General features: G+C 41.9%; 1 protein-coding gene across 8 annotated transcripts in view; it reads right to left on the bottom strand.

The window, feature by feature from the left end:
- LOC137860805 (IgGFc-binding protein-like) overlaps positions 1 to 15,615 on the bottom strand; it is a 72,750-nt gene that overhangs the window by 8,269 nt on the left and 48,866 nt on the right. For 7 of the 8 annotated variants that reach the window (XM_068691451.1, XM_068691450.1, XM_068691446.1 and 4 more), the window contains 19 exons: positions 15,165 to 15,451; positions 14,364 to 14,635; positions 14,005 to 14,088; positions 12,815 to 12,880; positions 12,263 to 12,358; positions 10,903 to 11,150; positions 10,441 to 10,618; positions 9,432 to 9,540; positions 8,827 to 8,918; positions 7,991 to 8,167; positions 7,322 to 7,524; positions 6,888 to 7,032; positions 5,889 to 6,127; positions 5,062 to 5,226; positions 4,511 to 4,635; positions 3,590 to 3,858; positions 2,313 to 2,521; positions 1,714 to 1,855; positions 233 to 483 (listed from right to left, as the gene is read on the bottom strand). In XM_068691451.1, the coding sequence (XP_068547552.1) occupies positions 233 to 483; positions 1,714 to 1,855; positions 2,313 to 2,521; positions 3,590 to 3,858; positions 4,511 to 4,635; positions 5,062 to 5,226; positions 5,889 to 6,127; positions 6,888 to 7,032; positions 7,322 to 7,524; positions 7,991 to 8,167; positions 8,827 to 8,918; positions 9,432 to 9,540; positions 10,441 to 10,618; positions 10,903 to 11,150; positions 12,263 to 12,358; positions 12,815 to 12,880; positions 14,005 to 14,088; positions 14,364 to 14,635; positions 15,165 to 15,451 (3,357 nt within the window). The remainder of the gene's footprint in view (positions 1 to 232; positions 484 to 1,713; positions 1,856 to 2,312; positions 2,522 to 3,589; positions 3,859 to 4,510; positions 4,636 to 5,061; positions 5,227 to 5,888; positions 6,128 to 6,887; positions 7,033 to 7,321; positions 7,525 to 7,990; positions 8,168 to 8,826; positions 8,919 to 9,431; positions 9,541 to 10,440; positions 10,619 to 10,902; positions 11,151 to 12,262; positions 12,359 to 12,814; positions 12,881 to 14,004; positions 14,089 to 14,363; positions 14,636 to 15,164; positions 15,452 to 15,615) is intronic. The other variant, XM_068691449.1, reaches the window with a different exon arrangement.

Genomic DNA, 15,615 nt, shown 5'->3' with positions numbered 1-15,615 from the left:
ATTGAAATACAGTTTTTCTAGCATATTTCACACTTTTCCCTACAACTGGTAAAATTGTTTGTGGCTTTATTGCACATATTGGATATTTGGTATTTAATTCCTAAATATCTTTTTTTTTTTTTTAACTTTTTTTTTTTTTTTTACTTAAGTTCTTCAAAACAGACAATTATTACTCTAATGTGTTTTATTCCAAGAGATAACCTTCGTGCTCTGCAGTCAGTAAGAAACTTACCAGTATCTGCTTGCCCTCCCTGAATCGCACTTTGTGATTGTAAACATTGATGAGAATCTCTTTCAGGTAAGTAATGCGTGAATTTCGACGAAGAGGATAGTTCATGCCTTCGATGCTGAACGGTGTCAGAGTATAATGTAGATCAGGGATGGTCTGAGCCACAATATATGTGTATTTCCCTTGAAAGTGGTGCACCAAACCATCAAAGGTGACATAGTGTGGATCACCCATGATGCGGCATGTCCCAAAACCTAAAGGAGAAGAGTTTCATTATCCTCCAATCTGCATGCACCTTCGCAAGGTCCCATGCATGGATCAGTTTAATATAGGTTAGATAAAAACAATTGCTGCTAGCATGCAGTTCTCTTAAAATAAAGATAGGTGCTCAGGCATCACCCTAGTGAATGGGCACTCAGAGAGCCAACCAGAGAAACTCATTCCTCTGCTGAGAACCAGTGAGAGCCAACTGAACTGAAGCACAGCATTAGGGTTTATAGGCTTTATAGGCACTAAACTGTGCACATTGGTCCTCTGCAGAGGAATGACTTCGCCACACAGCATGGCTTGCAGTTGGCTCTTAGAGATGTCAGTTTCACAATCCTCAGCAATGTGTTGCTACAAAATTATTGGAACATGACGAGAAGTGTCTAATTTTGAAATGCTGTCACACTGATTTCTTTTGAGGTTACTAAATTGATGATTGGGTTCACCTGACCTCACAATCAGATGCAGTATTGCCTAAGTATTCTCATTGACCATTGAGTGCCAACCATTACCCAAAGGACAAGGCTGCCTTTAACACTGCTGAAGTGCCTCTGCTGTGGTATTTTGCAAAAACGGAATGGGGGAAATCGGTTTGTACTATGCTTTTGTACTGATCATCAGTACAGTAGGACCTATGCCATCCTATTCTTCAAAATTGTAGTACAGAGTCACCAGCCAACAAGCTACCTACTAAACAGTCCAATTTACCTTGGGAATATGGAATTAGCTATAACACAGCAGGGTAGACAACCGAAAATAGCAGCTTAGCCAAAGCAAGTACTGTCTGAAAAGCACCAAAATACTTTGACTGGCCTATTAAGCATATGTTGAGATCTGTTCTGTCCTGTTTTGCCTTTATTTTTTGGTGTGTTTTCAAGTCAACATGCAATGAAAAAAAAAAAGGGGGATTATTGCCAAAGGATTCACAGGCATACCTGAGTTTTATTTTTAAACCAGTCAGACCAAACTGCCGATTTTATTAGTGTATATAAACTTTCAAACCCTTGTTCCACTCCTCTCTAAAATTCTCTGTCTTGTACTGGAATTTTCTGTTCTGAGAACTGAGGCCTTTTTGTGGTCAATAATGTGTCATCAATAGCACTGGCACACCTGCCAGTGGAAAAGGCTGGAAGTGCCAGGGAAGGAGCAGACACCTACCATCCCTCCTCCTTCTCCAGCCTTCATGGAATACCAAGTGAAAACTTGCCTGCACATACCTGTTGGATTGCACTTGTATTTTCCACTTTTGATCACGCAGGTTTCTTCAGAATCACAGCTATAGCTTGTACATTGGATGACACCATTCTGCTGACACTTACATCTTTTGGCACAGTGTGCAGTTATCCAAGTCTCCCCAGCCTGGACACAAGTTATGTTCATATGTTACCAAGGTGCTTAGGATTGCAATGCAGTAGAAGGTCAATATCAAAAGGTGTGGGGGCTGGTTAGGTGCAACTTGTCCTGCTGGCCATTCCACAACTTTTTAATCCAGGTATAGTCTCACTAAAATCTTGGGGGGGGGGGGGGGGGAACCTTGGTCCATTTGTTTTCCATGTGAGAATTGGAACATAAAACAGGAATAGGATAGGTTACCTGATTAACTCTGATAAACTGATTAGTTTCCAATATGCCTTAATTTTGGCGTCAGGTGCAAAGTGCTCCTGCATTTCCTAATACTTGAGCCTGCAGCTTACTAAACAGATGAAAGGTGTTTTAAGTGGTAGACTGAAGATTTTTTCTCTCTATCAGTCAGTTGGAAAGGGGACCAATTTCCTACAAGCTTTGCAGTCAGAGATTTGCTCCACAAACTACTTACACTGTAGTAATTGTTGTCATCATCCCTGCAGCCACAATTGCTGAGAGGTACACAGTTGCCATTACTGAGCACATAATTATTATCACATTCACAGCCCTCTGTGCACTCTTCTGTCTTCTCACAAAGGGAAGAGGCAAAAATGTCATTGCATGTTGATGGGCAGGAGGAGGCACAGTTCGTGTAATGGCTGTGGGTTGGACAGGGCAATGCTGTGTGGGTGAAAGGAAAAGAACCCATGTTATTAAATACATTCAGAAACTGCAAAATTGTGCCTGCCTGAAAGCCACAGCTTGGCCTGTAAAATGTAGTGTAGGATTGCCTTTTTATAGCTGATTTTCATCATCAATCAGCTGATATTTTTTAGTTTTGATATTTCATTAAAAAGTGAAACAAAAACAAACAAAACAAAAACAAAAAACAGAACCCTCAATGGAGCTGCTGATTGAGTTTTATTACAGGCGTGTCCGAACTAGTAGCACCTGGGGCCAGGTCATTCACATTCAGTCGCAAATGCCTCTCTAAGAAATATGAATCATTAGGGTAAATTTCTTAGGTTTGTCCCTCCAGTGATGTAAAGCAGGAGTACATCTAGCTTAACCACAGACATAAACATGTGCAAGAACAACAAACTTGTATTGTCAAACTGAAAATTAATCTAGGTCTATATCCTACTTTCTTACATTCTGCCAATGGCTAGAGATGCATAAGAGGACAAATCAAGAAACAGGGTAGCAGAGAGTATTCCTCTGTCCAGTATTTTCCCCCAGCTTGTGGCAAGGAGGCAGGTAGGAATTTCTGAGGAGTTCAAATTAATCTGGCTTGTTTTTTAATCAGTTAACTGGTTTGTCCTCTACAACACTGTGTGACAATTAATTCCACAATGTAAAACTAAATTGGGAGTGGGGGTGGGGGAGGAGGGAACGTCAAAACCTCTAAACCTACCATCCTGTAATCTTTTTTTTTTTTTTTCATAATTAGTTGGTAGCTTTGTAGAATGAATGGAGTGAGGTAGTATCTTGTGACATTCATTTGGCTACTAAAACCATTCTAACTTCACACTACTATCCATTACTTGTCTAGTCCTGAGTAATCATTGGGTTTAGTTCAACCTGAACACAATTCAGCACCGCAAACAAGTCATAAAATCATAATAATAGAATTTTATGAGAATTTTGGTTTAATCATCTTTTATGTAACTTGTCCACCTAATACTGCTAATTCATTTTTATGCTCTCAGTGATCCAAGTTTCTGATTTTTCACTTGCTTGTGCACTTACGACAAAATGTGTTGTTCCTCCATATAATGGTGATGCCTTGATTCCTACAGGTGTCCACATAAAATTGAACTATGTCGCAGAGAGTGGACTTCATGCCGTTATACTGGCACATGTCATGGATGCAGATCTTTATGAAGTCTTCAGGCTTGACCAGACTATGACATTCTTTGAACTTGTCTGAGTTTAGGACATTGCACTGGCTTTCAATGACTGGTTTATTCTCAGCAGTGCAAGGAGGAACATCATCTTCTCTTGAGTCCGGTAAACAACTGCATGAAAGCACAGAAATAGCTTCATTTGAGTTTCAAGAACATATGGGACATATGTGAGACTGAGACAGAAACTGAAAAAATTGTTGCTACAGAAAGGTTCTAAATAAATAGTGCTGGAGACTGCTGCCTTCTGTCAATGACTGAAAGAGTAGCAGCAGTAACTGCCTGGCAATCACCACGCTCTTTCTGACCTTGGTTACTCCCCTTAAACCTGACCCTGACTAGAGGACTGACTTCGCAGCTTGACTGCAGACCTGTTGTGTCACTGCAAACTTGTGTGGTGATCTGGACCCTTGGCTAACCCCGTCTGTCACTCTTGGGCATGTCCCTCAGCTGACCCTCACTGTTACCTAACACCATCCTCCTGCTCTAAGTGTTTTCAGTATAAGTTAAACATAGTCTATGTTCACACTGTGGACTACCCCAAAGCCTAATTCCCCAAGTGTGTATGTAGATCATTAGAATGGCTGTGGTTTCCATCTGGCCTGTTCAGTGGTTGCCTGTAGTTAAGATTTTTTCTTTGAGCTTCAAACTGAAGAGGAAAATCTCATATATTATAGTTCACATGTTAGAAAGTAGCAAAATGGACAAAATAATTAAAGAAAGACTGTTTTTCAAAGGAAGATGGAAGGTATGAAGTTATGCTTACCCTGCATCACTGTCTTTTTCCACTTTCCAGCTATTTCCAAACTGTGTGATACTGACAATTGTACCATTAGGCAAGGACAGATCATCTTCAAGGTTGTCATTGAAGTTACCACACATACCATGTACCTGCAAATGAACAAGAACCATATTCTAAACACTATCTGTTCTACCCCAGCTTCCGCAATAACTTCTTACTCATTGCCTATGGAATGATACGGTTAAAACACTAACAACAACCAACCTTGCATTAGATATTTCAAACATACTCATTGATGTCTGGCTGAACCAATAGAAAAATAAAAAGTCACTGCAATAGATCTGTGATACCCTAAGACTTCAAGCCGTTTAATTCTTTAAACTGGATGTATTCCCCTAGCTTTGTCATCTTCTGTAAGTACTCCTTTAGAATACATGGAAATTGTTGCGAAGAGAAAAAAAAATAGTGGGCAAAAACAAGTGTGTTAATACAGGAAGGAAGAAAGCAAATGAAAATTAAATGTCCAAAGCAGCAGTTCTGAAAGAGCACCAATATGTTTACACAGTAAATCTTACCTTTGAGAAGTAAGATTGTGGGAGGGTGATTTCCAGATAGTGATCGCCATCATATTTCACTACCACACCGAAGTCAGTTTCCACTACTATGTATTTGCCAACATTTCCAATGGACACGCCCCGCAGCCTGTTCTCCACTGGAGTGTAGACTCTCTCATTGTTTAACTGGAGACATAAATCATTTGTCAGTGTGGACATTCTTCCATGAAAGTTTTTCTGTTCACAATCTATATTCCTTGGAGTGCTGAAGATGACTCTGTGACAGTTTTAGATCCTTTACATTTCCAGTATTGCATATGCCAACTATGGGTTGTAGAAATCAGCTTTTTAGCTGAGGTGAGCTGGGCATGACTCATAGCTTGTGCCTTTAACAGGGAGCTGAGAAGATCTGTGGTATTGAGCAAGCTCTTACCCTCCCATAGGTAGGACTCCCTGCTTTTAGTACTGCCATGTATCCCCAGTGCTATTCCAGACCAATATGGCACAGCTGCATTTTCCTCTGCTCATGTCAGCTAGCTATAGGTGATTGGGTTGATGACAGGTATTGAAATGGGGAGGACTGTTCTTTAGTTCAGATGACAGTTCTCAGATCTGGAGGCTCTGGCTCCATCCCCAAGACATAGCCAACAGAACAGTAAACCCAGAACAGAAGCCTTGGGAACCAATCAGAAATTGTATTTCCCAATATTAAGACAATGGAGGTCCCTGCAAGGATTAAGGATATGCATACGTGTTCCTTATGAAACATGGAGGTCCTTTTTCCTACAGCTACTGTAGTGAGCTAATTTTAGGATACTTCTTGCAGTATAAAGAGTACTACCACCTACCAGGATTCCTTTGCTTTTCTGAAGGGTGATTCGTACACCATACAGATCTATGTAGACTTCCTTCAGGTATGTGGCCCCTCGTAGCCCTCGGTCTTCATTCTTGCCAAGGATGGTTATATTTTCGACACTCTCACTGATGACCTCAACCAAGGTGTAGGTGCAGGTACCCACAAAGGTGTACATCAATCCATCAAAAGTGAAATAATGGGGATCTCCTGCTACCTGACATGTTGCTTGGCCTGAAAGTGAAAAAAATATCTAAGAACTTTGGACTGGATTTCACCATGGACACAACTGATGAAAGACATTTGCATTAGCACAGCAACCCAATCCTGATTATTATTATGTGGAGCAACTTTCATAGAGGTATTTCAGGTTCATGACAATGGCAATTATTTGGAAATTAAATTTTTCCAGAAAGTGTCTCCTAAATTTAATTCTCAAATTATGTATACACTGGCAACATTGCAGCAAATAAACCTCTTTATCTGTTTCCATATGCTGTTGTACGTACGACGCATGGTGGTTAAGAGTAATCCAGAGCTTTCCAATGTAGCAATAAAAAATACATAATTATTTGTGCAAATATAGGTATAAACATAAATGTAAATAAATATGCATCTATATATCTAGATATTTGAAGAATTTGCCAACACACAGGCTCTCAGAATTAGCAGTTCTTTTCAATTAGTCTGAAATTTAGAACTCACAGAACTGGTGATTTGGGATTTTAATTTGTATTATCAAGACAAAAAGAACTCAAGTGACCTTACAAGCTTTTGAGCAGCATCAATTTTTGCTGACATCAATTGCAGCTGAAGAGGATCTGTGATTGCAAGACAGATCATCATGTCTTTTTGTCTCTTACCACTGGCAGCAGTTACCTGAAACTATCTTTGCCATCACACATGAAAAAATATATATGAGAAAACCAGAGGGAGTAGACAGATCTAATTATGGAATTGACAATGACTCACAGAATTTTCTGGGAGGACTTACCATTGGAATGACAGCCCAGCACACCATCCTTGACACTGCATTCCTCTCGTACTCCACACTCCCAGGGTGAGCATACAATTTTGTTTTTAGCATTGCAGGTGCAGCGTTCATTGCAGGAATAACTGGTGAACCAGCTTTCACCCAGCTGAGGGAAAAAAAAAAAAAAAGTAGAAGTATATACTATAAGTTAAATATGCAGGTAATATCATAAAAGACAATCAAATTATTAGCATTTGAATGTAAGTGATATATATAATCACACAGCTCACTGATCAAGAAGACTCTCAAAATGAATCTATTTTGCTATTATTAACAGTGTAAATAATAATTGTGCTAGTGTTATTAATATATATTTATTTTTTCCTCACAGTGATAACAATTGAGATACCCTGTTCTTTCACTTCTTTCTTTAAACAATGTCTGTAGTAACTTGCCTGGTGGTATTGGTTTTCTTCATCAACACAACCACAGCTGCTTTCTGGAACGCATGTGTCTCCACTCAGAATATAGCCTTCCTTACAGAAGCAACCTTCCACTGGTAACAAACTACAAGAAGTGGCGGTTGAGTTGCTCACACAAGTAGAGGGACACCTAGTACCACAGCTCTGGTAGATACTGCCTCCAGGACAGGACATTGCTAAAGACAAAAGGAAAAAATAAGATCGTTTGAAAGGATCTTCGAAGATGTCAATGAGCACTTGTTTATGGAGCCTTGGAAATACCAGCTCTATTTGCATTGAGGATGGTGGCTTTCAGTAGGACAAAGCAGCAGTTATTCTCCCAGTGCAGAAGCTCACATAAGACACACCTACCTGTATATATATATATATATATATATATAAAATCAAACCTTTCCAAGTAACAGAGAGGAAATTATTAAAGCTCGAAGGATTAGACCCAAGTGTATCCAAAAATTCATGTGAATTAGTGAATTATATTAGTACTGGAATAGTGCATAAGCTGAAGCAGGCCCAAGACATGACAAAAGATAGACTATGCTCAAAGCATTACATAAATTAAAATAACATACATGAAAGGTAGAGGAGAATGTGCATATGTTTAAGTTAAATCCAGAATAAATATTTGTAAATCACAACACTCACGGCAAAGAGTAGTATTTCTCCACTCTATACATATTCCAGCATTGTTACATGACTCAGCATAGGCCTGCAGTCCATAGCATAAGGATGTTTCCTGTCCTCCAGTGAAACACATGTCATAAACACAGCTTTCAAAGAAATTTTCTGGAGGCACTTTGGTGTGGCAATCTTTGAAGAGCCCTGTATAAATTAAGAAAGATATAAAGATATAGAAGGACAGAAAAGAAAAAAAAAAAAAAAAAAAAAGAAGTGAGGAATTCATCACCATCACCATCTATGTTCTGTCTTGGCAAAAATATTGAGTGCTCCAGCCTGACTTTGTTTAGTAAGTTAAACCAACCCTTGAAACTGAGTACACACAGTGAAACTTGGCCCTCTGGATCAGGCTTGTTTCTTGTCTCTTGTTTCTGCAGGATTGACACAACATAGTTTACAAAAAATAGGAGTTGCTGACTAGGCAAGCCACTAATTCTAGACAATTTCAGGGGATCTCTAATGCAGGGAACATCTACAGAATTTCAGATAAAGTGTCTGTACTACACGAAATGACAGTGCCCTCTGAACTATTTCATTTAGAAAGCAGAATGAAAGTCGCTATGAATCAAAGAACAGCTATGACTCCCTGTGAACATTCCCAGAAAATTTTCAAGGACTCCTTGGTACTATCTGAATAGTTGAAATATCTTGACCTATGAATTTTATTTTGGCCACCTGAACTGGAGGTTTTATATATTTCCAGTGTGAGTTCAGAACAATGGACAAAAGAGAGCAGACATCACAAGCTAAAATATGCAAAAGTGCCCCTTCACATGGCTCAAAGTGAGCTACAAACAGAATACCTGTTGGGTCTGTGATCATGCCACATGCAGTGTTCTTCTTTGCGTCATTCTCCAGATCAGCATTGCATTCTTCTTCTATCCCACTGGAGCAACTGGGGAAGGCAAACAAAATAAAGTGTTTATTTATATCAATTACTATTAGATCTATGGTGGAAGATTGACACATGATAACCCTGTACAACAGGGTGTATTTTGTTACAGTCACAAGATTTCTATCCAGCTTCTTTGAAAGGTTGATACAAAGCCCATCTCTGAATGGACTCCCTTTTCAATGCCATTTGGGCTAATTAAAGATCTATTCTTAGGTGGAAAAAAAGCTATGGGATACAATCAGCTGATGATTTCCAGAGAACTGAACTGAAATCCCCCACCCCCAGTCCCCACCCCTACTCAGCACACAGTTCTTTGGAAAAAAAAAAAAAAAAAAAAGGCTTAAAGGATGCAAGCCCTCTTCTCATTCCCTGTTCAACGTGAAGGAGGAGCTCCCTACTTTTAGCCAGCAGTTGGAAGATGCAAAATAGTACTGGATGACAACACCAGTGAGTGGGTAGATATTTGATTTTATAGAGTTTGATTAGCAAATATGCTTGGATTCTAGTACATACATGGTGTTATTCTCAGGCACAAGCCAGCTTTCTCCAAGTTCATTGGAATTACTTGCAATGTCACCATTGGGCTTTATGTTGTCATCAGTTGGATCACCATTATAATTACCTGAGAGGATTAAAAAAAAAAAAAAAAAGATTTATGGGATACATGAATTTAACACCTAGGTATAACAAAGCTAGGTTTCAGGCTGTAAAATACACTGCAATGAACTAGTGAGAGTATATACATGTATGCAACATCAATTTATACTGGACAACATAACTAGAGCTCACTTGTGTTTTAGACTTTGACCACTGATAAGGGCTGGCTTTCAGAGACTTGGATCAAATATATAGTATTTGGTATGGTATACCAGAAAGAATTGCTTAGTTAAAAAAAATAAATATCTAATACTGGTGGACTGAAATTCAAATGGTGTCATTTGCACCATTACATCCTCATATAGGTTTCTGAATTGAAAGTGCAAAATACTGAAGCAGAGAGACTTGAACTAGGAAATTTCAGATGATCCAGATCAAAGAATAATCAGAAAATCCATCCAGAAGTATGTTTCATGTAGTCACCTAGATTTCAGAATGTTGTTCCAACTATATCTGCTCAGGTTCAGGCATTATCATCAGAATGTAAGTAACAGAAAAATGTACTTGTAGAATTCTTGAGTAGATGCATGCAAATATTTACTCTTACTAATATACACTGTAGAATTAAAATGAGATTTTTTGTTGGTGGTGTTTTTTTGTTTGTTTGTTTGTTTGTTTTTCTAATCTGTCTAAAAATGTTATTTGTAGTTATACCTCAGCATTCCAGACAAATACATATTACCAGGAATTGTATAGCAGTTGACAGACACTGAAAAACTTTTGCAACTTTTCCTCTCTGCTGTAAATTCTAGTCCCTTTGATAAGGACTAGGTTGATGTAGAGTAATTATGACATGCTAAGAAAAAAGTTTGAGTAATCACGAGTCTATACAACTCACTAAAAAGCGACTAAGCCTGTGACTTACCACACAAGCCACAGAGCAGACCACTGTAATCAGAGGGCACAGAGACTTCTGCATAGTGATTTCCATCGTATCTCACCCACAGTCCAAAGTCAGTTTCCAAGAGAACATATCCACCACTGCTTTGAATACTGATCTTCCTTTCAATAAATATGGGCAGGTTCATTCTCCTGCCATTCACCTGTAAAGCAAGTTGTAAAAGTTAGTGTACTGCTGCTAGAACTCCTACAAATACCAACAGGTAGAAGAGTTTAGTAGACAGTATGATCTTGTGCACAAGGAGAACAGGAAGCAATTAAATAATATTTCATATGGGCAAGTTTTTTTATGAAATCTAATTATAAGAAGTATATTTAACAAATGAAAAAAAAACCAGAAAAATCTCTATGAACTCTACAATCAGAAAAAAGTCATTATCTGTACGCCAGTTGAAAAATATTGCCTTTTAAACAATTATTTTCTTACATTCACTTTCTTGTTTTTCAGCATAGAAATCTGATTGCCATAGACTTCCACTTGCACTGACTTCACATAAGAGACTTTGGTATTGGCTCCTCTGTGCTCATTTGTTGTGGACACATCAAAATATGGAATCCTTTGAGAGATGTTGCACACTTTGGAGAGGGTGTAAGTGCAATTTCCCATGAAATGAAGAACTCTGTGATCAAAAGTGTTATAATGTGGATCTCCAGAGGCACTGCAGGAGGCATGGCCTAGGAAGAAAGAAAGACAGAATAGTTCCATTTGAATCTCTGCTGTGACTGCTGCAGTAACTTTGTTCCCATCATACATTTTATTTTACTTCTTAGATGCAATAGTGGTGGAATCAGTCAAGGACAGAGTGCAAGAGAGACATGCAAACTTTCCACAGGAGAAAACACCATTCTACTTTAACTGAAAGTCACCCTGATTCTGTTTAGTGCCTAAAACTGGAGGAAGGAAGCAGTTTATATTTATCTTTATTGACATTTTAGTGTATTTTCTAAGTAATAAAATAAAAATTACCACAATGACTCTGCCTTTTTCAGCACCATATAATTGGATTATATCTAAGATAAAAGCTAGACTTAGAAGTTAAATTAAATTTCAAAATACTACAAGCAAAACCATATATATAACAGTTGAAAACTTCATGCAGAAAATGTTAATTAAAATATTTACACACATGGCAATAAAGGGTATATAAAATAGTTATACCAAGCAGCTGGTGTACTGATACTAAAATCTCTGAAGCTACCTCAAATGGGACCTGGAGCAAGGTTTCCATAGTGACATATAGACTCTGCACCGAACAACTGTCTAACCAATCAGACTGCATGTAGCAAGGAAAAGCTCTGACCTTCCACTATTAAAATTCACTTGGCTGTGAGAACTGAAGTAAGAAAACTGAACAGTTAAATCAAGAAATCAGAGATGGGTACTGAAAACAACAATACCCAAGGTTGGCTGGAGTGTGGATGATGCTGTTCTACGTGAAGGCTGTGTTGTGGTGTCTGGCAAGGGAATTGTGGGTCTTGGTGTAATTGGACCTACCACTAGAGAAAGTGAGAGATCTATGTCAGCATGGGAGTTTCATTCCAAACAGCTGGTTCACGCTTAATAGAAAATCCAGTGTGATGGCAACAGGGTGCTAAAGCAGTGGTTCCAAAGTGACATTTCAGAAATACCATCAGCACTCAACTGCTGTGTCAGCAAGATGATTCTGTGACACAAGCAGAATCTAAGGCCAGTTGCAAGAGACGAAGTACACTTGCTACGGGACCTTCATGCAAATGGACAGTATAGAAACTGAAGACAAAAGACTTATAAACAAGAAACGCTATACCTGAACTTGGTGTAGGTCTTGGTGGTGATGGAGTGTGTGCAGGCTGTGTTGTGGTGACTGGCAAGGAGGTCCCAGGTTGAGATGTTGATGGAGCCACTGCAAGAGAGAATTAGAGGAGATCTGCATTAAAACAGGAGGTTTGTTCCAGGCAGTTGATCCACTCTGCGCAAACACCCCAACACCATGTCAAGAGAAGCCCACAGCTACAATCAAACAGTGGCTTTTCTGAAAAACTCGCACCTCTCAAGCTCTCCCACCAGCATAGCTGGGTTGTAAAAAGAAGCCCAGCCCCTTTACTACAGTTTTTCCAGCCCCTGGCCATGGACCTCAAAGAAAGCAAACAGTAGTGTTGCCAAATGCAGTAGAAGATTGGCACAGCTGACAGTTCCTGAGCTCCTTGCTGGACTTTTTGGTGCTGACCATGATCTTTTCACAGTTTCCCATATGGCATACCTGCATCCGTGGTATGCTTTAGAATGGCCTGCCAAGTTAAGAACTCTAACCCAGCGCTGACCACAGCTTGTAGAAAAGATGAACAGGGGACAGGCATACCTGTGCTTACTCCAGGTTTTGTTGTCCATGGAGGCTGTGTAGTAACATTTGGCAAGGCAGTAGGATCTGTTGGATGTAGAACAAGATGGAGATACAGAAGCTGCTTTTCAGAATGAAGATTTCTTTCAGGCAGCTCTTCCACCCTTCCCAATTATGCAAACATTATGGAAAACTGTGCGTACAGCAAGAATGACTGTGTATCACTATCAAAAAAGGTCTTCGCACAAGAAGGTACTTCATTCAAGTCAGACCCAGTGCACTGCCCAGTTAAGCACATCCTGCCACCTCATCTCCACAGCCCATCCTGACCAGAACACTGCAGCACCATGACTCGTCTACTCAAACAAACGCTGATGACACTACACCCTGGACAGGCTGCTTCCATACTAAGGACAAGCAACGCTGGGGAGACTCTCCCTCCTCTGGGTCCCCCCTTCTTCTCTCCACCTCTACAGGTGGTACCTTGCTATGCCTCCCAGAAGGTCAGGGGCTCTGTCTTGGGCTGAATACTATCAATGATTTCCTACAACATTAGGGCCTTTCTGCCTTATCCGTGAAGCAGCACAGCACTTCAAATAAGAGAGGGACAGCTGTCGGTAAGGTCTTAGTCATCTTTGATGGGCAGTGGGATGCCGTCCTCTAACATCCCTCAAGCAACGTCTGCCTTCCTAATGCCAAAACGCTGATGACACTACACCCTGGACAGGCCGCTTCCATACTAAGGACAAGCAATGCTGTCAGGAACACAAGAACATTCTGGGCAGGACTCCTCTGGCAGAGAAGGCAAGCCTCCCTGGACTGCAAGTCTAGGAAGTATTGTGCACACCCAGCAGATTTCCTGTGGCAATGAGAGGGTCCAGGATCTTAAACCTTAGCTGCAAGACTTAAGGACAAGGAACGTAAAAGAAAAGAACACCCATGATCTCTGACTTTTCATTCAGGACCTGACTTTTCATTCAGGACCTGTTCAGGACCTGAACAGTTGCCACAAGCAGAAGGTGGGCATGGGACAGGACAGAACCTGAGCACCATGTGAGTCTTGCTGATGATGGCTACCATGTTTGCCCAGTGTCCCACATGGCACACCTACATCCCTGGCATGCTCGTGGCCAGGTGAGGAGGCCAACCAAGTGAAAGTACTTGAGCCCAGCACTTAGTTAAAAAAAAAAAAAAACAGGAATTAAACATACCCGTGCTTGTCGCAGGTGAAGTTGTGTGGGGAGGCTGCGTTGTAGTACCTGGCAAGGGGGTGGAGGTTGGAGGAACCGTTGAACCTACAGTGAGAAAGTGGTATAGAGGCTGTGTTTCATAATGGCGATTTCTTCCAGGCAGTTATTCCACCCTTCCCAGACAACAAAGTACCATGGAAAACGGAGTGAAGGTCAGCAATGCCACAGTATCCCTGTCACAAGGAGCTTTGCTAAACAAAGTTAAATGCATCCCAGCATAACAAGTACACTGACCCAACAACATCTGGTGATACACAGAGTAAACCCTGCTGCCCTTTTCCTTGAAGCCACAGTCGAAACGAGATCAATGGGACACTCACCACAGACAGTGCCAGCACTCCAGTCTCCCAGAGCAACACCTGCCTCAGCACAGGCTGCAGCATAGGCACCCAGGGCGTTGCAGAGCTGCTCCGTGCTGCCATTCGTGGCACAATGGTCATAGACACAGCTCTCAAAGTATGTCTTGGGTGGCAGAACTGCGTGGCATGGCTGGAACGGGCCACCGGGTTGCGTGAGGATTGCACACTCCTTGTTAGCTGCCTCCTCCGCAGAGGGGGAGCAGGATGGAGGTGTTACAGGGGTTGTGTCACACCTGCAAAGCAGACAGACGTCAGAGACACAGAAGCAGGCGGCTGAGGCACCTGTGACCACACCAGCCTGGCAATAGCACCGTGCTCATGCCCCGGCCCACCCTCTCTGGGGTCAGGAGCAGCGACATGCAGTGTGTGGAGTAGGACACAGGGCCCGGCATGGAGGTCACCCAGGGCCCCAGGGCACAGAGCCTCCGGGGAGACAGCACCATGCACCCTGATCGTGTGGTGCGGCCTGGGCACTGCCACTAGCAAGCCAGCCTTGAGGACAAAGGGGAACAGCCACACGTCAGGAATCCAGCTGCAGACAGCACATCCCATGGGTGGATGCAGCACAGAAGTGAGACGCAAGAGCCGTGTGCCTGCTGCTGTGGAGCCTCCATACGCTCCCTCACGCTTTCCCACAACTGCCTCCTGCTACCTGCCCCGTGCGTGACTAACACTACCAACCCTCCTTCCTCGCGCTGCTCACAGCTCCCCTCTCTCATGCTCCCCTTTGTCCGTCATCTACGCGACACAACAAGGACTCACGGCCACTCGTCATCCGGCACCCTCCAGCTGTCTCCAAAGGCATTGGTGTCAGGCACAACGACCCCATCGGGTCGTGTGAAGTCGTCCTCTTGTCTCCCGGTGTATGTTCCACACAACCCACACAGCTTGCCCTGGTGCTTCTCGGACACCCTCACAAGGAGCTCATGGTCCCCGTTGAACTGCACCTGCAGGCCCAGCTTGGTAGAGACCTGCACGTAGGAGCCACTCAGAGAAATGGTCACACCGGGGGCTGGAGAAGCAGGCAGGGAGGCCAGAGCACCGTTGATCTGAACAGGGAGGAGAGGGGGAGAGAGAAGCATAAAGACGGGCCCTCCGCTGCCAACTCACTGCTCTTCACTGCGGTGGTGCCAGGGCCCACCGAGCCACAAGCGCTGACGGCATGAGGAACCGCGCCCAGCCCTACGAGAACAGCAGCTACCCCATGGACAGC

Source organism: Anas acuta, chromosome 9 (genome assembly GCF_963932015.1).
Source record: "Anas acuta chromosome 9, bAnaAcu1.1, whole genome shotgun sequence".
Classification (NCBI taxonomy): Eukaryota; Metazoa; Chordata; class Aves; order Anseriformes; family Anatidae; genus Anas; species Anas acuta.
The sequence above is the reverse complement of the archived record's forward strand: the minus strand, read 5'-3'. Positions and strand labels throughout refer to the sequence as shown.